Below are 22,918 nucleotides of genomic sequence, written 5' to 3' on the forward strand. Positions count from 1 at the left end.
GCGTCTTGGACATCTGAATTTTGGTGGTTTAAAACTATTGTCCACAAAGAATATGGTGAAAGGCTTGCCGCATATTGATCATCCTGAAGAAGTTTGTGAAGGATGCATATTGGGAAAACATCACAGGCCAAGTTTCTCAAAAGAAATGAGATGGAGAGCATCACGCCCATTGGAGATCGTTCATACAGATGTTTGTGGTCCTCTGAAGCCTATTTCTACCGGAGGTAATCAGTACTTTCTAACTTTCATTGATGATTACTCCAGAAAGACTTGGGTGTATATCTTGAAAAGGAAATCTGAGGTGTTTGATATTTTCAAAGAGTTTAAAATTCTTGTGGAAAGGCAGAGTGGGCACTATATTAAAGTTCTCAGATCCGACCAAGGAGGCGAGTTCACATCCGATCTGTTCGAAAATTTTTGCAAGGATCATGGAATCGTTCACCAGCTTACACCTGCATATACTCCTCAACTGAATGGCGTTGCTGAAAGGAAGAACCGAACAATTCTTGATATGGCGAGGAGTATGATCAAAGGGAAGGACTTACCCCGAGAATTCTGGGCTGAAGCTGTCGCAACAGCAGTATATCTCCTGAACCGGTGTCCCACCAAAAGTGTTCGCAACATGACGCCCGAAGAAGCATGGAGCTCGTTCAAGCCCAGTGTTGCGCACCTCAGAGTTTTTGGATGCATTGCCTATGCCAAAATTCCTGAAGCTCGAAGAATCAAGCTTGATGATAAAGGCGAAAAGTGTATCTTCGTGGGATATGGAGATCGAGTAATGGGTTACAAATTGTATAACCCACTCACAAAGAAGGTGATCTTAAGTCGTGATGTGGTGTTTGAAGAAGATCAAACATGGAGCTGGGAAGAAAAGAAAGCTGCAAGCTCGTCAGAAATTGTACCTGATCAGCAAGAAGATGCACGTGAAGTTGAAGAACCTGATTCACCAACATCATCTCAAGGTCCAGTCGAAAGGCCAAGAAGAATGCGCAATCTGAACGATATATATGAAGCTACCGAAGAAGTTGATGAAGCTGTGGAGGAAAATGTGAATCTTATTTGTTTTTATATGGATGTTGATCCTATTGCTTATGCAGATGTTGCGCAAGACAGGAAATGGAAGATGGCAATGGATGAAGAAATCAATGCGATCGAGAAAAATGATACTTGGTCATTGACAACACTGCCAGAAGGCCGAAAAACAATTGGTGTGAAATGGGTGTTCAAAACAAAGAAAAATGCCAATGGTGAAGTGCAAAGGTACAAAGCGAGGTTGGTAGCGAAAGGATAAAAGCAGAAGGCCGGAATTGATTATAGTGAAGTCTTCGCTCCTGTTGCTCGTCTTGAGACGATCAGATTATTTATCTCGCTAGCTGCCCAATACAATTGGAAAATCTATCAGCTCGATGTGAAGTCAGCTTTCCTAAATGGTTTTCTTGAAGAAGAAATTTACGTGGAGCAACCTGAAGGTTATGTGAAACGAAGAGCTCAAGATAAAGTTTACAGATTGAAGAAAGCTTTGTACGGGCTCAAGCAAGCTCCACGTGCATGGAATTCCAGAATCAATGAGTATTTTCTGAAGAATGACTTTGTGAAGTGCCCTTTCGAACATGCTCTATACTTGAAGAAAGATGCTGCAGGTAACATGTTATTTGTTTGCCTGTATGTTGATGATCTAATCTTTACTGGAAATTGTGAAGCAATGTTTCATAAATTCAAGAAGAGCATGATCAAGGAGTTCGAGATGACGAACATTGGTTTGATGGCACATTTTCTGAGAATTGAGGTAGTGCAAAATGAAGATGGGATATTTATCTCTCAAAGCTTTTTTGCAAAACAAATCTTGGAGAAATTCAAAATGGAGTCCTGCAATCCTGTTAACACTCCCGTGGAGATTGGTCAAGAATTGAGGAAGCATGATGGTGAAGCAGAGGTGGATCCAACTTACTTCAAAAGCCTCGTTGGAAGTCTACGATATCTAACGTGCACTAGGCCTGATATTCTCTATGGAGTTGGATTAATCAGCAGATACATGGAAACACCGTCACAGTCTCATTTGAATGCGGCCAAGAGGATTTTGCGCTATATTAAAGGTACGCTGAATGAATGTATACTTTATCCCTCTAATCAAGAAGTTAAGCTCGTTGGTTATTCGGATAGCGATTGGGGAAGAGATTTAGATGAAAGAAAGAGCACTACCGGCTACTGTTTTTATATTGGTGATGCTGTCTTTACTTGGTCGTCAAAGAAGCAAGCTATAGTGACACTCTCAACATGTGAAGCCGAGTATGTTGCAGCAAGTTCAACGGTGTGCCATTGCATTTGGTTGAGAAATTTATTAACTTTTCTGGGATTCGCGCAACAAGGCCCGACGGAGATACGTGTTGATAACAAGTCTGCAATAGCACTTGCAAAGAATTCGGTGTTCCACGAAAGAAGTAAGCATATTGATACTCGTTATCACTTTATTCGGGAGCATGTGAACCAAAATGATGTGGAGTTGGTTTATTGCAAGTCACAAGACCAAGCTGCAGATATATTTACGAAGCCATTAAAACATGATGTTTTTAGAAGATTGAAGGTTATGCTTGGAATGAAGACCTTGAAGAATTGAGTTTAAGGGAGGATGTTGAATTATTAAACTCAATTACTTCATAATTAAGAAATATTAAGTTTATTAAAGTATTGGAAGCTTGGTGAACATTGTGGAGAAATCAAGAAAGGATAAATTCAAGTTGATTAACATGAAGGGCTGGAGTTCTCGAGAAGATTACAGTTGGCATGCATTTGGGAATATTAAATTAATTAAGGAGCTTACTAGAATTAACTAGATGTACTATGTCGGCTTAGATGACCGACTTTAACTTCTATAAATAGGTGTTTAGTTAGTAATTGTAATATCAATCAAAAATTAGAATTGTGAGTTAGAATTAGAGGAAGAGCCGTAGCTCAAGTTAGGAAGAAAGAAAGATTTGTAGTACTGTAGCACTTTTAGTTTGAGTGTTTTTTATAATCCTTTTTGTGAGAAGCCTATCAATACTTATCCTCCATATTTTATCCTTGTTGAGTGTTCCTATATTTTGTGTGTCAAATATCCAACAGGTAACAGAAAGACGTCGTCCACGATATGCATTTTCTGTTGGTAGTCGCAGTAATGGGTTATGATGATTGTGGCATAGAGAATTTTATTATATACGGACTATGTTGACAATTGGAAATATGAGCATGCTTAGAGAGTTGTACTTGTCGGATAATCATTTCACAGGTATCTATACTTGATCCTTTCTTCCTTTTGTTTATGGCTTCCTCAAATTATTTGGATGAAGTTCAACCTAAATTTGGATGCTTAATTTCTCACATGGATTTTACCAATTTAACAACTTTTCCTTTTTGGCTTCACATGGATCATTATATATGATAACTTGGTATGTGTATTATTAGAATATTCAATTTGGATTTTCTATGGCAGGTGAATTACCACAAGATATTGGCACTCTGCCGATACATGAGAATTTCACTGTGTTGTTTATCCCAATGTAACAAACTTTTCTAATTTAATTATGTTGAATGCATGTGATACAATTAGAGTTTGGAATGGAAGGCAAAGTATAAACAATTGGGGACGTATTCAGTTTTGGGATATTGATGTTCACCGGAAAAAGGCCAAGACATGATATGTTTGGCGAAGAAAGGAGCATAAAAGCGTGGGTAAGTGAAGCATTAGAGAAAAATACAGCAACAGAATTGGTGGCGCCTGCTCTATTATCACGTGAAGATCAACATTACTCTGCGAAGGGGAAATGCGTGATATCAGTGTTTGAATTGGTCATGAAATGTTTAGCTGATTCAGCAGATGATAGAATCAACATGATTGAAGTAGCATCAGTTCTGCACAACATCTATGCTACAATTGTGGCAGCTTCAGGTACTCGTCGTCCACGATTTGCTTTTTCTGTTCGCCAATAATCTCAGATGTATAGTTGCTGAAATCACTTTGTTTGTCACTGTTATGTGAACACCAACCCTGTCTCAAGCAACTGGTCTATTAATTGATTTTGATTGAAATCTTTCAAGATGGATAGCTTTGTTTAGTTTCATGACAAACAGCAGGATAATGAACACTGTAGGATTTTGTTACGGACGTTCTCCGCAACGGCTCCGTGATCTTCCTTCTCGACGGAACCACGAGCAATTTCCACGACAAGCTCGCGGAAACTGACCGAAAACCTTGCTGATTTGGTGGACGTTTTCCACAAAGCAACAAGAAACGTAAAGATAATTGCTTGTTTCACAAGATAGGTTTAGGGAAAATATTTCATTCATAAAAATAATGTGTTGATGAAATACCCTATTTTATACTAGAAACCCTAGGGCGGTTCGACGTAACCTAATTCATCCGGGAAAGAACCGCAAAGAAAACCCGAACGGGGCTTATAAATCAGGCCCGACTCAACAATAAGTAAATTAATGTTTCAAAAATACTAAAACATAAAAGGAAAGAAATAAAAAGGAAACAAAAAGAATCGGCTAATTCTTGAACTTGTTCGGCGCCTTGAGCTTGTCTCTTGGTCTCAAGGATCTCTTCGTCACAGTCAACTCTTCACTTCGGTCATTCACGCATTGCGTCGTGCTGCTCGGCTGCGTCGTGCTGCTCGGCTCCGGACGCGCTGCGTCGTGCTGCTCGGCAGGCTCCAGCTCGGCATGCTCCAGCTCGGCACGCTCCAGCTCGGCAGGCTCCTCTGTTGTTGCGTCTGGTGTCGGGGTTCTCGTATCAACCCCCCCTCCGTTAAAAATCGCCTTGTCCACAAGGCGAACCTCCGGGAACTGCCTACCAATCGCCTCAATCGGCTCCCACGTTGGCGAGGACGCATCATCGTCCCACTGCACCAGGCATTGCTTCTCTGGTCGGCCCTCGCGCCAACTAACGCGTTCTTCCAGCAGCGCTACTGGCCGTGCCACCGGCCTATTCCCAACAAATTCTGGTGGGAGCTTTACCCCGTCAACATCGCCGTCCCCTGCCACAAACTCGCGCAACAAACTTACGTGAAACACGTTGTGGATCCTACTACCCTCGGTAAAACCCCCCCTCCGTAACGAGGCCGGATGGCTAACTTCTCGGAGAGATAAGGTGATCGAACCTTCGACGTGCTCGAAGGAAAGGCCACGATTTGCGGTTCCACGGACGTTCTCCGTTGGGCAGCAAATATGGAACGATAATATTCTTGTTGCTCAAGACAAGTTTAGGGAAAATATGTAATTCATTGATTGATTGAATGATAACAAGCTCTGCTATTTATAATACTATAATACTACTACCCTAACTTAATGAACAAGAAACAAATATCTAAACAAATATGGGAAAGATATGGTGAATCACAATTAACTAAATAGAATAATATCCTATGAATATTCCCTAATAATATGTAGAGGATGATCGTATCAACTCCCCCACGGTTGAAATTCACCTTGTCCTCAAGGTGGAAACCACGAAGCAACAAAGAGAGTTAAAAGAAGAAGCATTGGTGATTTATCTCCTCCCGGATCAAATGTGCCTGGTCGCTGGAGTTGAGCAAATGCGGATCCGTTTCCTACCTCCTCCTTTATCTCTAACTCCCATTGTGTGGGATTAAGAAGATCACCACTTTTGACATCATCAAACACCACGTCAAATGTAAATTTCCTCCAATCAACGACATCTGTCATCTCCAATTCCTGATGTGGTGGAACAATAAAATCACCAATCTTCTCATCATATACCCCGACGAGCACTTGCCGAGGCATATTGTCGGTTTTGACGTTCACGATCTTTTCCAGGGACTCGTCGTTTGGAACATCAAGATTAGCGCCCCCGTTGTGAGCGGGGTTGTTGGAAACATCTTCAACTAGATTTTCGTCATCAATATTCTCCTCAAATACGCAATTCAACTGGACGAGAAGGGCGGCTTGCTCCAATCTATAAATACGCAATTTCTCGTTGTAATCACTTACGGCAGCTGGTTGGGCCGGGCAAGGCGAACGAACCTTGAGACTGGAAATATTGGGAAGACCATGTTGCTTCCCTGAATCAATAAACTTGCTGGACTGTTGAGGCCGGTGCGTGGAGCCAGATCGTGGCGGGGCGACAGTAGGCAACGGCTCCGTGCGGTTATCCAACGATCGGTTGCACCGTGGTGGCTGGTATGTAGGCTGCGTGTACAGCACTTCCGGCGGGTGGTAAGTCGGCTGCCATTGCTGATATCCTGCGTGGAAGGTCCCCTGGCGGAGATTGTCGGGTGGGTCCCAACACGAGGGCTGATGGAGCTGCTCGGCGTGGCCGTATTGAGGCTGCTGGTGTCGCCACGAATAGTGTTCAGAACTCTGGCTTTGACGGTTGTTTCCACGATCGTGCCAGCCCCCTTGATCCCAATTGTTATCAATGATTCGAGGTTGGGGTTGGTCATGAAAGCGCCCCTGATACCTCCTGTTAGGAATTTGTGGAGGATCTTGTCCATCCGAGAACAGGAGCGACGGTGGTTCTCGCCATGATTGTCTTGCGCGGCAATGTTGGTCTCCATCGTTGGCCGTGAAATCATGTAGCCAATAAGGCGGCTCCCATGTACCTGCTCGGTGGATCTTCCCGCCCCTGTACCTGTCCGGCGGGTAGGGCGGCCGACTGTGGGCCAGATAGTTGTGGTGGGTTCGCTGCGCGTACGGTGGTGCTGGAGTCAGAAGTGGGGGTGGCCGGTCGTTCGCGTTCATACGCGACTCCAATTTGTCCACCCGTCGATCCATACTGTCGAGGCGTGCATTTAATTTATCAAACCCTAATGTGATTGGGTCGACCGAAGCCTTCCCCGATTGGTCGGGACGACGCGGCGGGCCTATATGCAGCGCCGGCGTTGCTTCCCTCGTCGGCCGTTCCGACGTAGATGGGCCATGGTATGTTGACGTCATGAGTACGGGATGAAAGCACCAGTTGTTACGGACGTTCTCCGCAACGGCTCCGTGATCTTCCTTCTCGACGGAACCACAAGCAATTTCCACGACAAGCTCGCGGAAACTGACCGAAAACCTTGCTGATTTGGTGGACGTTTTCCACAAAGCAACAAGAAACGTAAAGATAATTGCTTGTTTCACAAGATAGGTTTAGGGAAAATATTTCATTCATAAAAATAATGTGTTGATGAAATACCCTATTTTATACTAGAAACCCTAGGGCGGTTCGACGTAACCTAATTCATCCGGGAAAGAACCGCAAAGAAAACCCGAACGGGGCTTATAAATCAGGCCCGACTCAACAATAAGTAAATTAATGTTTCAAAAATACTAAAACATAAAAGGAAAGAAATAAAAAGGAAACAAAAAGAATCGGCTAATTCTTGAACTTGTTCGGCGCCTTGAGCTTGTCTCTTGGTCTCAAGGATCTCTTCGTCACAGTCAACTCTTCACTTCGGTCATTCACGCATTGCGTCGTGCTGCTCGGCTGCGTCGTGCTGCTCGGCTCCGGACGCGCTGCGTCGTGCTGCTCGGCAGGCTCCAGCTCGGCATGCTCCAGCTCGGCACGCTCCAGCTCGGCAGGCTCCTCTGTTGTTGCGTCTGGTGTCGGGGTTCTCGTATCAGATTTCCACATGCCTAAGTGTAATTTTCACTGTGATAATTAATGGCACAATTTTACCAAGAATGAATGCTGATGTTTGAGCACTGTTTTACTGAAAGTTGCTAATTTATCTGCTTGTTGCTTCATCTTGCTTATATTACAATAGATAGATAGAGCAATATTTATTTGTACAAATCATCTTACAGTTGGGCTGGGCTAACCATACCTAAAGTTCTAATTCAGCCCACACTTAAAAGGCCTACACTAGTCTTATTATGTGAATCAACAATTATTCTCCCTCAACACTTTTTTAGGCACAAAATTTAAAGAATTGATATTTAAATAGTTAAAATGAATAGAGAAAAGTCGAGGAGTGGAGAGAGAATAAGTAAATAAAGGGAATAAAGACTCTCTTCAGCCCAACTCATGGTGATGAAGTCCACTTGGAGAAGCCCAATAAGCCCAAGAGTAAACTCCAAAAATTTTGTGAGAGAGAAGCAGAGAAGGGATTTGTACTCTTTTCTCTATCTTCGTTTGACTAAGTCAAATGAGCTTTTTGATATCCAAATTCAAAGTTGGGTTCGCTTAGATTTTATCAGGCTTATCAAACTAATACCAATGTGATTAGTTTTCAGAGTAAATTATTTATTTCGTTATGATATTAAATCTTTGTTTTTAATAAAAAGGATGAGAATTTAATTTACTGATTTATTTAGCACAAACAATTGAATCACATAGTTTAATTAGTGTAAAGGAATTTCAGAAATTAGTTCAATTTACTGATTTTATTGGTATTTTATGTGATCAATTATACTAAAATTTAGTCGAATGTGACATAGATGGTGTTTCTTATAGTGAAAAGTCCAAATTCAAAACCACACTTTTAACGGACAAGTTGAAGAAACACAATCGTTTAGTGAAACACAACACAACCAATGTTCTCCATTTTCTTGCATTTCACATTTGCTAACACGTACACAACAGGACAAACCATCCACGCCGCCGCAACCCTAAAAAAACCAGTTTTATAAGGAGGACTCTTGCATTTTGTCTATAAAATTATTATATTTAGTGAAAATCAATTGCACTGGAAAAAGATGAAATTTTTTGCTAGTAATATACACAAAATTCTAAGCCATTTTTTGTTAGAAATATACAGAAAATTCTAAGCCATGTACAAGAGATACTCGAACAAGACGAAAATAAAATTAACAAGAGAATAAAATTTACTCCGTCCGTTCCCTCATAGTTGATTTTTTTTCCATTTAGGGAAGTTTCTCGTACTTGAGTCATTTCCATATATAGTAATAATTAACACTTTTTCTACTTTTTCATTACTCTTTCCTACTTTATTCACTTTCTTCTCTATTCTTTTTACTTTTTTATCTATTTACTTCACACTAAACATTCATTTCTTAAATTTCTTGTTGAAAAGTTACGCCCCAACTATGAGCTGACAACAGGGGAAGTACTATAATGGAAGCAATAAAACAAAACAACTATAAAGCGAGTCAATGAAAGTCTTCGTTATGCAATTATATTCCGGCCAGGACCGTGGGATTGACGTATTGTGCCCAATGATAAAAACACCTGTCTCCCAACGACTAGAAGCACCTCAAGCCCGCTAGATACTAATGAATTTGACAGAATTTTTAGAATCAATTTAATGATGTTCATACAAATACTACGTGATCATGCGTGAAAAATGAGAGGCGATCTTAGAGATAAAATGTGTTCAAATTCTAAAGGTGAGCTATTTTCCTAAAATGACACATAAACCCAAATTAATTAATTAGGAATTGTTTAATTTTCTATTTTGTGATGAAAAAAAATCCTTACAAGCTTAAATATAGTTATAAAATCTAAACATTATTTTAATATTCAAGATAATAATCAGAGTTAACATATGGGTAATGTTCAACCATCTCGAGATTAACGAGGTACATGATTTCATGATCATGTAAAACGGCTTCTCTGTCTAAATTTCTTATCAACGACTTCACACGTATTTACATTCGTTATTTAAGTCAGAAGCCTACAAGGAGATGTGATATTAAATTATTAGATTCCATGAAACCTATAAATAAGTCAGCCTATCAAAAGAAACGAAGCAGCGAAAAAGCAAAGTAATGGAGAATTTGACATTTTCCTTTGCTCTTTGGATCATTTTCTTAAGTAGTTTTACCCTTTCCTTGAATTCTATCACCACTGATAAGCATGCACTTATTTCCTTCAAAAATTCCATCACTTCCGACCATTATGATATCTTGAGCACCAATTGGTCTCAAAACACATCAGTCTGTGATTGGATTGGTGTGTCGTGCGGCCTCAAACACCTCCGTGTCACGTCTCTCAATCTCTCGGGCTACGACCTTGTTGGAACTGTTTCTCCACATCTCGGAAACCTTTCGTTTCTCAGATATATGGATATCAGTTCCAACAGTTTCACGGGAATGTTACCCTATGAACTTTCTAAACTGCGTCGTTTGAAGGTGATGAATGTGGGAGCAAATTCAATCACCGGAGAAATACCAACATGGTTGGGCAGTTTACCTCAACTGGAGGAACTCTATTTGTTCAACAACACTTTCTTCGGTACAATTCCTGTGTCTTTGTCCAACAATTCTAAGCTACAAATGTTATACTTGAGCAATAATCAGTTGAATGGGTCCATACCACATGCTATTTTCAATTTATCTTCCGTTATTGAAATTAGAATTAGGAACAATAGCCTATCAGGTTGTCTTCCAAGTGATATGTGCAATAATATGCCCAATAATGTCAAAATATTGTCACTTTCTTATAACCGACTTGAAGGGCAGATTCCGCCAAATATATGGAAATGCAAACATCTTGAGGGGTTATCATTATCCTTCAACAATTTCAGTGGAAACATCCCGCGTGAAATTGGAAGATTGAGCTCTCTTATAGGATTGTACTTGGGGTATAATAATGGCTCTCAAGGTATAATTTTATTCTTAATTATTCCCATATACGATTCTATTGCAATCATTGAAATTGAGCATGATCTACACTTTACAAATTATTTGTGTAAGCCTTCTTCTTATGCTCATTTAATAATTTCAGGAGGAATTCCAGCTGAAATGGGAAATCTTTCAAGACTAGAGATATTAAGCATTGCAAGCGCTTCTCTAACAGGAGAAATTCCATCTTCAATATTCAACATTTCTTCCTTGACACAGTTGTGTCTAAATGACAATAGATTATCAGGTTGGCTCCCTAGTGATATGTGCAATAATATGCCCAATAATGTCAAAATATTGTCACTTTCTTATAACCGACTTGAAGGGCAGATTCCGCCAAATATATGGAAATGCAAACATCTTGAGGGGTTATCATTATCCTTCAACAATTTCAGTGGAAACATCCCGCGTGAAATTGGAAGATTGAGCTCTCTTATAGGATTGTACTTGGGGTATAATAATGGCTCTCAAGGTATAATTTTATTCTTAATTATTCCCATATACGATTCTATTGCAATCATTGAAATTGAGCATGATCTACACTTTACAAATTATTTGTGTAAGCCTTCTTCTTATGCTCATTTAATAATTTCAGGAGGAATTCCAGCTGAAATGGGAAATCTTTCAAGACTAGAGATATTAAGCATTGCAAGCGCTTCTCTAACAGGAGAAATTCCATCTTCAATATTCAACATTTCTTCCTTGACACAGTTGTGTCTAAATGACAATAGATTATCAGGTTGGCTCCCTAGTGATATGTGCAATAATATGCCCAATAATGTCAAAATATTGTCACTTTCTTATAACCGACTTGAAGGGCAGATTCCGCCAAATATATGGAAATGCAAACATCTTGAGGGGTTATCATTATCCTTCAACAATTTCAGTGGAAACATCCCGCGTGAAATTGGAAGATTGAGCTCTCTTATAGGATTGTACTTGGGGTATAATAATGGCTCTCAAGGTATAATTTTATTCTTAATTATTCCCATATACGATTCTATTGCAATCATTGAAATTGAGCATGATCTACACTTTACAAATTATTTGTGTAAGCCTTCTTCTTATGCTCATTTAATAATTTCAGGAGGAATTCCAGCTGAAATGGGAAATCTTTCAAGACTAGAGATATTAAGCATTGCAAGCGCTTCTCTAACAGGAGAAATTCCATCTTCAATATTCAACATTTCTTCCTTGACACAGTTGTGTCTAAATGACAATAGATTATCAGGTTGGCTCCCTAGTGATATGTGCAATAATATGCCCAATAATGTCAAAATATTGTCACTTTCTTATAACCGACTTGAAGGGCAGATTCCGCCAAATATATGGAAATGCAAACATCTTGAGGGGTTATCATTATCCTTCAACAATTTCAGTGGAAACATCCCGCGTGAAATTGGAAGATTGAGCTCTCTTATAGGATTGTACTTGGGGTATAATAATGGCTCTCAAGGTATAATTTTATTCTTAATTATTCCCATATACGATTCTATTGCAATCATTGAAATTGAGCATGATCTACACTTTACAAATTATTTGTGTAAGCCTTCTTCTTATGCTCATTTAATAATTTCAGGAGGAATTCCAGCTGAAATGGGAAATCTTTCAAGACTAGAGATATTAAGCATTGCAAGCGCTTCTCTAACAGGAGAAATTCCATCTTCAATATTCAACATTTCTTCCTTGACACAGTTGTGTCTAAATGACAATAGATTATCAGGTTGGCTCCCTAGTGATATGTGCAATAATATGCCCAATAATGTCAAAATATTGTCACTTTCTTATAACCGACTTGAAGGGCAGATTCCGCCAAATATATGGAAATGCAAACATCTTGAGGGGTTATCATTATCCTTCAACAATTTCAGTGGAAACATCCCGCGTGAAATTGGAAGATTGAGCTCTCTTATAGGATTGTACTTGGGGTATAATAATGGCTCTCAAGGTATAATTTTATTCTTAATTATTCCCATATACGATTCTATTGCAATCATTGAAATTGAGCATGATCTACACTTTACAAATTATTTGTGTAAGCCTTCTTCTTATGCTCATTTAATAATTTCAGGAGGAATTCCAGCTGAAATGGGAAATCTTTCAAGACTAGAGATATTAAGCATTGCAAGCGCTTCTCTAACAGGAGAAATTCCATCTTCAATATTCAACATTTCTTCCTTGACACAGTTGTGTCTAAATGACAATAGATTATCAGGTTGGCTCCCTAGTGATATGTGCAATAATATGCCCAATAATGTCAAAATATTGTCACTTTCTTATAACCGACTTGAAGGGCAGATTCCGCCAAATATATGGAAATGCAAACATCTTGAGGGGTTATCATTATCCTTCAACAATTTCAGTGGAAACATCCCGCGTGAAATTGGAAGATTGAGCTCTCTTATAGGATTGTACTTGGGGTATAATAATGGCTCTCAAGGTATAATTTTATTCTTAATTATTCCCATATACGATTCTATTGCAATCATTGAAATTGAGCATGATCTACACTTTACAAATTATTTGTGTAAGCCTTCTTCTTATGCTCATTTAATAATTTCAGGAGGAATTCCAGCTGAAATGGGAAATCTTTCAAGACTAGAGATATTAAGCATTGCAAGCGCTTCTCTAACAGGAGAAATTCCATCTTCAATATTCAACATTTCTTCCTTGACACAGTTGTGTCTAAATGACAATAGATTATCAGGTTGGCTCCCTAGTGATATGTGCAATAATATGCCCAATAATGTCAAAATATTGTCACTTTCTTATAACCGACTTGAAGGGCAGATTCCGCCAAATATATGGAAATGCAAACATCTTGAGGGGTTATCATTATCCTTCAACAATTTCAGTGGAAACATCCCGCGTGAAATTGGAAGATTGAGCTCTCTTATAGGATTGTACTTGGGGTATAATAATGGCTCTCAAGGTATAATTTTATTCTTAATTATTCCCATATACGATTCTATTGCAATCATTGAAATTGAGCATGATCTACACTTTACAAATTATTTGTGTAAGCCTTCTTCTTATGCTCATTTAATAATTTCAGGAGGAATTCCAGCTGAAATGGGAAATCTTTCAAGACTAGAGATATTAAGCATTGCAAGCGCTTCTCTAACAGGAGAAATTCCATCTTCAATATTCAACATTTCTTCCTTGACACAGTTGTGTCTAAATGACAATAGATTATCAGGTTGGCTCCCTAGTGATATGTGCAATAATATGCCCAATAATGTCAAAATATTGTCACTTTCTTAGGCCACATTCCACGATCACTGGGTCGGCCAACCTGGCGCTAGCTCACGACACACGAACCGGCCAACCTTGCGCTAGCTCACGGGCCCTAGTGTACACTAGTCCGAGTAGGATTTACTGGACATACTGGGACCGAATTCGTTTTAACCATGAATGGAATCACAAAAATAAAACATGGCATGACAATTCATTTCAAAAGTTCAATCTTATTCTAATAGAGTTCTGTAATAAAAAGGAAGAAGCCCACACCTCAATGCTTAACTCTTGCAAAATAGGTGCTTTCCCCTGTTCTGAGATTATGCGTCGAACGACGACGTTCCTTTACACAATTAATATATTTTAATTAGACCTCAAAATCTTGCTGAATGCATGCCTAAGCGTGTGCTATTATTGTAATTTGTCCTTCTAAAAATTAGAAGTCTTAACTTTAAAGAAATCGGTGATTTAATTTGTTCTGTAACCGGCTGACCGTTCGGTATTAGAATTCTCGGGATTATCTTAAGATTTAAGAATACTTTATGTGACTATTAAAGTCGCTTTTAATATTCACTGGCTTTTATTTCACTCACGGCTATAATTCTTTTTTCGTGGACTTAGGAAATAATTTCATTAACTTGAAAAAGAGGCTCTTCACTAAAAGTAGTAAAACCAAGAAACTAATTTCTTAAGTCCAGCAAGGCGTTTACTTAATCTGGGCCAAGGTATATTTCATTAAGCATTTTCGGTCCAGCTTAACTAATTGGCCCAATTCTTTTCTTCTTCTCATTTAATCTGGCCCAGCTTAATTAATTCCAGGCCCAAGTGATGAATAGTGGAAAAGGCCCAAATACCCCCTTCACCAACCATCGTCACTATCTCTCTCTCATTTCTCAAAAATCCCCAAATTGAAAATGAGGAACCCTAGCCCCCTTTCTCTCCTTCCTCTCGGCGATTTCGCACCCCGCCACCTTCAGCGCTCCTCGCCGGCGTGTGAGGAACCGGAGTCAGCCCATTTCTATTCCGTTCCTCTCCGCATCGCACGACCGCTCCCACCCTCTGTCTCCTACTCGGCAAGAAGGGGTCTAAAATTCGGAAACCTGGGGAGGTGGAGGACTCGTCGCTGTCTAACCGGCGACCCACTACCCACCATCTCTTCCCCCTTTGAGGCATAACCTTGTACGGGCAATCTTGACGACGTTTTGTTCGCGGAGGGGTCACCCGTGGAGGGAAGACGTCGTATTCTTCGTCCTTCAGCGGCATCCCTCGGTCCACGCTGCCGTCGCCTCCATCTTCCTCCCTTCGGCGACGCTGGACCCCTCGGCTTAGGGGTGACACGCAGACGGCGGTTCTGCCGCTGCGGAGACCCTCGTAGCAGTGCGCCGTTTAATCAGGCAGTCACCTCGCCGAAGCTAAGTTCCTACTAGTTATCTTCTTTCTCTTGTCATAGTCTAGTCCTAGTTCGCGTTTGAAAAGCAATGTGGTTGTGCTTCTATGTGACTGATTCTGTGTGGAGGACACCATTCCATGGTTCCTTTCCTCCAGTCTTAAAAGTGCTACACTACCCTAGACATGCATCCTAATGAGGCTGGGGTATGTGCAAGGGAGGTTTACTGATTTCTCAGATTCTCATGTTATCATAAATCGTTTCCATGTTTTGTTTCTATCATGCTCGAATGATGCCATTAAACTTGAGATTTAAGCTGATGGGTGTTACCTTTCCCTTGTACCTCCGCTGAACTTGCTAAGCTACTCCCTTCCTTGGTCTTGACCTCTCTTGCTCCTCCGCTTGCTGCTCCGTTTAGTAACTAGTTTGTTGTGTGGTGGGGGATGGAACTGAGGAGGAGATTGGCATATTTATGCACAGCTTGTAACTGAAAGCTGCACAATGACTGAGGTACTTGGCTGACCTTGCAGCATTCTTTAACTGATTTTGGTGTTTTTTGTGCTGCCTTGTACTCTGATTCATTCATGAATTTGTCTTCTTTTGCAGGTGCACACTAGAGGTGACACTGTGGGGGCTGATTTCCGGACTATAACCGGTTTGGGTAGGGAAAGCAAGGGCTGTTACTTGCAGCTTTGCAGAGTATTAGCTGGAGGGGAGCCTGCTGGCTGGAGTTTGCTTCTTTCGGTCCAACACCCACTCACATTTCTGCAAGGTATTGTTTCCCCTTCCCTTTCTTAGTACACTTCTCTTGTTGTCTCTGTAAACGATTGAGGAGATCTAACGGCTGTTGAAACGAGTTGTCATAACAGCCGAGCTCTTCTTCATGTTTTGATCTTTCTCTCCAGATCACGGAGTTGCCGAGCTTGGTGCAGAACTGCCGAGCTTGGTGGCGAACTGCCGAGCTCGGTGCCGAACTGCCGTGCTTGGTGGCGAACTGCCGAGCTCGGTGCCGAACTGCCGTGCTTGGTGGCGAACTGCCGAGCTCGTGCCGAACTGCCGTGCTTGGTGGCTGCTCGTTTGGCTGGTGTGAGCCGTGGAGTGCAGGGATAAAACAACCTCTTACCTTTCTTTTTTTCGGTAAGTTTTGGTCTTCAAAGCTTAAAGTAGGTTTGTTCCTTATCCTTGCTTACTTTGCCAACTAAAAGCTTTAGTGTCTTATGTAACCTCTTGTTTATCTTGTTGCTTTCTGGCAGGGACAAGAGGCTGACTCTTCTCGGTTGCTGTCTCGTCTGTTCAGCCCAATCGGGCCATCGGAAATTGGGCCGAAACCATGCTAGAAGAAGGGCCCGAAGCTAGTAGTTTCATTTGTAAAGAGATAGGGTTTCTATTTGAAATTCTCTCTTTTTCTTAACATGTAAAAGTTTATTGGTGTGTATTTAATTCCAAACACTTGAAATTTGGTGGCTTTGAAATTTCTGAAGTTGTACTTGTACCCTTATTCAAGAAATAAAAATACTCTTTCATTCGTCAATAAAAGTTCTAGTATTTTATTTCATAACTCCCGAGGAATCTAAGTCTCGGCTATTACATTCTACCCCCCTTAACAAAAATTTCGTCCCGAAATTTTGTCTCGGTTAGGTAAAAAGCTGTGGGTACTTCTCTTTCATCTGGTCCTCGAGCTCCCACGTCGCCTCCTCGCGGCCGTGATGCTTCCATAGGACTTTCACTGTTACAATATTCTTATTTCTCAACTCTTTAACTTTTCTGTCCAGAATTGCTTCTGGCTTTTCTTCATAGCTCAAATCTGGTTCTAACACCATTTCTTCTTGGTGCACTATGTGTTTGGGGTCAAACACGTACTTTCTCAACTGTGATACATGAAACACATTGTGAACATTCCCGAAACTTGGCGGGAGCGCTAATCTGTACGCCACAGGGCCGACTGTTTCTAGGATCTCATAAGGTCCGATAAAACGCGGTTTCAGCTTGCCCTTGACGCCAAATCTGGTTATCCCTTTTGATGGGGATACTTTCAGAAAGACCTTGTCTCCTGCTTTAAACTGTAAATCCGTTCTGCGAGCATCTGCATAGGATTTCTGTCTATCTTGAGCTTCCTTGATTCTCCCTCGGATTTGTCGGACAATTTCTATCATTTCCTCTACCGAGTCCGGTCCGAGAATCCTTCTCTCACCAACTTCATCCCAGTAAAGTGGTGATCTGCACTTTTTCCCATATAATGCCTCGTATGGAGCCATGTCAATAGTTGCCTGGTAACTGTTATTGTAGGCGAACTCTATAAGTGGAAGTACTGACTCCCAGCTCACTCCACGGTCGAGCACTACAGCTCTTAACATATCTTCCAATGTCTGGATCGTCCTTTCGGACTGTCCGTCCGTCTGTGGATGGAACGCTGTGCTGAAATTCAGCTGAGTGCCTAACTCTCGCTGTAGGCTTATCCAAAATCTAGAAGTAAATTTTGAATCTCGATCTGAGGTGATCGTTACTGGGACACCATGTAAACGTACGATCTCTCGCACGTAAATCTGTGCCAACTTGTCTGAACCGTATGTGATACGAATTGGTATGAAATGAGCACTTTTGGTGAGGCGATCGATTACAACCCAGATGGCCGTGTTTCCCCGTTGTGATTTTGGCAATCCTGTCACAAAATCCATTGCTATATGCTCCCATTTCCATTCTGGAATCTCGAGAGGCTGCAACTTTCCATAGGGTCGTTGATGCAAAGCTTTCACTTGCTGACAAGCCAGGCATTTTTCCACAAATGACGCTATGCTTCTCTTCATGCCATCCCACCAAAATTGCTTCTTCAAGTCCTGATACATCTTCGTACTTCCAGGATGGGCAGTATAGGGTGTCTCATGAGCTTCACTCATGATCTCATTTCTGAGTGTCTCCTTATTGGGTACGCATAATCTCCCTTTGAAAGTGAGAGCATTATCCGCCTCTTCGTGGTAGTATTCCCCTTTTCCCGTCCTTACTCTGAGACGGATCTTTTCTAGAGCGTCATCGTCTCTCTGGGCTTCCACAATTCTGGCTCTTAAATCTGGTTCTATGACCAAGGTGGATATTCTGCTGTCCACTGTCTCCGGGGCTCTTACTATTTCCAGCCGCATCTTGGCGAATTCCCGGATAAGCTCTTCCTCTCGTGTGAGGAAAACAGCTGCTTGAGGCGCTGTCTTTCTGCTCAAAGCATCTGCTACTACATTGGCTTTGCCTGGGTGGTAGTTTATACCACAGTCGTAGTCCTTGACTAGTTCCAGCCATCTGCGCTGTCTCATATTCAGATCTTTCTGTTCGAAAAAGTATTTGAGACTCTTATGATCTGTGAAGATCTCACACCGAACTCCGTAGAGGTGATGTCTCCAAATCTTCAGCGCATAGACCACTGCTGCTAATTCCAGATCGTGCGTCGGATAGTTCAACTCGTGCGGCCTCAATTGGCGTGACGCATATGCTATCACCTTACCCCTCTGCATCAGCACGCACCCGAGTCCGACCTTCGATGCATCTGTATACACCACATAGTCGACTCCCGCCTCTGGTACGGCTAGCACCGGCGCTGTGGTCAACTTTTCCTTAAGCAATTGGAAACTTGCTTCACATTCTGGGGTCCAGTTGACTTTAACTCCTTTCTTGAGTTGTTGAGTCATCGGCCTTGCTATTTTAGAAAACCCCTCAATGAATCTTCGGTAGTATCCTGCCAGTCCTAGGAAACTTCGAATTTCATTGGGCGTTGCTGGTGACTGCCAACGTTGCACGGCTTCAACTTTAGCGGGGTCTACTCGGATCCCTTCTGCTGTCACTATGTGTCCAAGGAAATTCACTTCATTGAGCCAGAACTCACACTTGCTGAACTTAGCATAGAGTTTCTCGGCTCTTAACGTTTCCAAGGTGGTTCTCAAATGTTCCTCGTGTTCCTTTTTGTTCTTCGAATAGATGAGCACATCATCTATGAAGACCAGAACGAACTTGTCCAGGTACGGGTGGAACACGCGGTTCATTAGGTCCATGAACACAGCTGGAGCATTGGTAAGCCCAAAAGGCATTACCGTAAATTCATAATGGCCATATCTGGTGCGGAACGCAGTCTTTGGTATATCGTCTTGTCGAACTCTCAACTGGTGATAACCCGATCTCAAATCCATCTTCGAGAACACTCCAGCTCCTTGCAGCTGATCGAAGAGGTCGTCGATTCTCGGTAAAGGATACTTGTTCTTGAGGGTTATTTTGTTCAGCTCTCGATAGTCGATACACATCCTTAAGGTGCCATCTTTCTTCTTTACAAAAAGTACTGGTGCGCCCCACGGCGACACACTGGGTCGAATGAAGCCCAGGTCTAGTAGTTCCTGTAATTGCATTTTGAGTTCCTCTAACTCCCTTGGTGCCATTCTGTAAGGCGCCTTTGATATTGGAGCTGATCCTGGTTCCAGATCGATGCTGAACTCCAATTGCCTGTTTGGTGGCAAGCCTGGTAGCTTTTCTGGGAATACATCAGGATATTCTCGTACTATTGCCACGTCCTCAATTTTCTTGTCCTTTTTCTCTTCTTCGTTCAAAAAGACGAGGTATGCAGGGCATCCTTTCCTCATCATGGTTGTTGCTTGCAGGGCAGAAATAATCGATTTTCGTTTCCTCATGGAGATCCCATGAAACATTACGGGTTCTGTCCCAGGGTATTGTAGCGCTATCTGTCTCTCCTTACAACGGATTGTGGCGTAGTTCTCGGCTAACCAATCCATTCCTAGTATAATGTCGACGCTCCACATCAACATCACATGTAAGTTATGAGCTACTAGGTTCAGGTTTCCCATGGAAAATTTTATGTTTGAGCACGTTCGTGTGATATCTATCAGGCCTCCTACGGGTGAGGACACCCTCATACTATGTTCCATCACGTCCGTAGGCAAGTTCAAAGTATCCACACAAGATGTTGATATAAAGGAGTGTGATGCACCGGTATCAAACAAAAGGGCGATTGGTACGTTGAGGAGAGTTCCCATACCTGCCAAATTGCCTTGCTCCCGTTTCCCTTCCTCGGCCCTGGCCTGCTTCTGCTGCAGTGCGAAGGCTCTTGCCTGTGGGGGAAGTCTCGGGCGTAGCTGTCGCTGAGGACGTGGTGCAGGGAGCATCGCCTTCTCTCTCCTTGGTTCAACCTGGAGTGCCCGCAGTTGCGGACGCTGTCCTCCCGTTCCAGTCGCCTTGCTCGGGCAGTTTCTGGCAAAATGTCCCTTCTGCCCGCAGTGGAAACATCCACCAGTCCCGGCCTTACACTCGCCGTCATGTCTCTTCGAGCATCTCGCACATAGAGGTGCCTGGGCTCCGCGCTCCGCAGCTGGAGTCGGGGCAGTTTGGTACCAACGGTTCTGCTGTGGCTTAGGGGCAAACTGTGGTTTCTTAGCATCAGTCGGGACTCGGTCTCCTTCCCATTTCCTCTTTTCTCGAGGGAACCGCTGCTGTGGCGGCGGTGGAGCAGTGGTGACATGTGTCGTCGGCCTCTCTTTGGGCATAGCTGCCTCAATGTCCAGGGCCCGGCCCAATGACTCGACATAAGACAGACCTCCATGACTGGCCAGAGCCATTCTTATTTCCGATCTCAGGCCAGTACAAAACTTTTCGGCCATTTTCTCGTCCGTGTCTACTAGTTCAGGCGCATAGCGTGACATGTCACAGAATAACCTATCGTACTCGGTCACTGTCATCTTTCCCTGTTTCAAACTGTAAAACTCCACCTCTTTGGCCTTGCGGTAGCTCTTGGGGATGTACTTGCCGTACAGCTCATTCTTAAACTCCTCCCAGGTCAGGTGCTCCAACTGTTCGCGAGTCATAACCTTTCGCCTAGCTTCCCACCAGAAGTCGGCGGACTCAACCAGCTGAAACTTCACACATGAGAGTCGCTCTCTGTCGGTGCACCGAAGAAAATCAAAGATGCGCTCGATCGCACGCACCCAGGTCTCTGCTGCAGCAGAATTCCCCAGACCATTGAACACAGGTGGGTTCTGTTTGAGAAATGTTTCTTCCACTCGCCTCTCCGGCACTGCAGGAGGCGGTGGTGGAGGAGGTGGCGGTTGTGCACCTGCTTCCCCAGCTTGATTTCTCCGGGATACATTCCCTGGTACTTGCGCGTACCTTCTTGGTCTGCCTGCCTGTCTTCTGGGAGGCATTCTGTTTATAAAGTGATGTTAGTACTAGTTATTCACTTTCTTCAATAACAAAGTGTGTATCTCTTTAGGATTCATTTCATATCTTATGCATTTTCTTTCATGCATATACTTAAAATAAATCAATAGGAGCCATAATTTGTGCAACGTCATATGCATTCATCATAGAGTGGAAAATTGCCTCTCGCGAGGTCTTAATATCTTTTACATATGACATCATCGAAGTTCTACAAAAGAAAGGAAACTAATCTACTACGCTAGCACGGCTATGACCCGTCTGACCGAGCCCTACTCCGAGTCGCTGCTGATCCATACCGGGTCGCCGTGGCTCGTCCCTGGGAAGGGCATCTCAAGTGGTGACCACAGCTCCTCCTCGTCCTTGGGAATGGCGACAGGCTGTGGAACTACTGGGGTCACATAAGGCGCCACTGGTATGTTGGGATCGGCGGCAAAGTTGGGATCCACGTACTTCGCGTATAGATATAGGCTCCCGTAGAAAGCCTGGTCTACCGGATGGAGCGGCAGCTGCGGCTCCTCAGGATAAGGCTCCACAGGGGGCGGAGGAATCTCTAGTGGAGGCTCAAGAGGCTGTGGTGGTCTGGTATCTGTCATCAGGTCCGTGAGGCCGCCAGTCTGTGGCTCCTCGTCGTCGTCATCATCCCCCACCATATCCTCCTCGGGATCCTCTTCCTCTGGATTCTCCTCTTCCGGATCCTCCTCGGGATCCTCGTTGCTCTCTCCACCTCCTGTGCCACTCTCCATCGGCTCAAACTCGTCGCCGGACTCCGACACATCTCCTATCTCTGCCCTACTCCTGCGACGGCCGGGAACTCGGGACGACTGTCCCTCCTCAAATACCCCGTCTGCCGCCCGCATCAGGGCCAAAGGTGGCAGGCTACGGAACCGCTCACTCCCCGGGGCCTGCATGTCTGGCGGGGGCCCGTTCCCAAAGTGGAAACACCCTGCCGAGACTGCACTCAAGAAGCCCGGCATGTCTCCTATCGGCTCATAGGTCGGAGGCCGCGAAGAAGTGTACAACTGGGCTGTGGTTGCCATCCACCCCTGCCACTCCGGTGGGAACAACTCCACCAGTCTCACGATGCCCTCGTAGGGTTTCACCCCATGCCAATTCGCCTCCTCCCATAGCTTACCATAATGGGCGACGAATTCGGCGAGAGTGTCCCCGTGGCAATGCCGGTACGTCCTGTAGTAACGTACCACCGCATCTGGATCAGCACCTGTCCGGAGTGGGCGTCGGTGGGTAAAACGCTGTCGTGCCATCTCTACATAAAAGAAGAAAAGCCCTCAAAACGGCTCGTAACTGAAAGTATGCATATACAAGTATGCGAAAAGCTGTAAAAGATGGTATGAACTGAGTCGTTGTCTCTCGAAGAGGTCGTACTAGATTTGTCTGTGGCTATGTCTCATAACCGGCTGGTATACACATATATCTATATGTGTACTATCTGTATGCTCAAAGGAATGGACTTCCTTTCTTTGCTGTCTATTGATATTGCAACGATACTTTCTGGTTCGTTGTTGATTGATATTTTTT

General features: G+C 42.9%; 1 protein-coding gene across 1 annotated transcript; it reads left to right on the forward strand.

Moving 5' to 3' along the window:
• Positions 1 to 9,705: 9,705 nt before the first annotated feature.
• On the forward strand, positions 9,706 to 13,824 carry LOC121781325 (LRR receptor-like serine/threonine-protein kinase GSO1). Its single transcript, XM_042179071.1, has 8 exons — positions 9,706 to 10,540; positions 10,664 to 11,032; positions 11,156 to 11,524; positions 11,648 to 12,016; positions 12,140 to 12,508; positions 12,632 to 13,000; positions 13,124 to 13,492; positions 13,616 to 13,824. Exons 1-8 carry the CDS (start codon positions 9,706 to 9,708, stop codon positions 13,822 to 13,824), a joined length of 3,258 nt encoding a protein of 1,085 aa, XP_042035005.1.
• Positions 13,825 to 22,918: the final 9,094 nt, after the last annotated feature.

The sequence above is a fragment of the Salvia splendens genome, chromosome 20, assembly GCF_004379255.2.
Source record: "Salvia splendens isolate huo1 chromosome 20, SspV2, whole genome shotgun sequence".
NCBI classification, from domain to species: domain Eukaryota; kingdom Viridiplantae; phylum Streptophyta; class Magnoliopsida; order Lamiales; family Lamiaceae; genus Salvia; species Salvia splendens.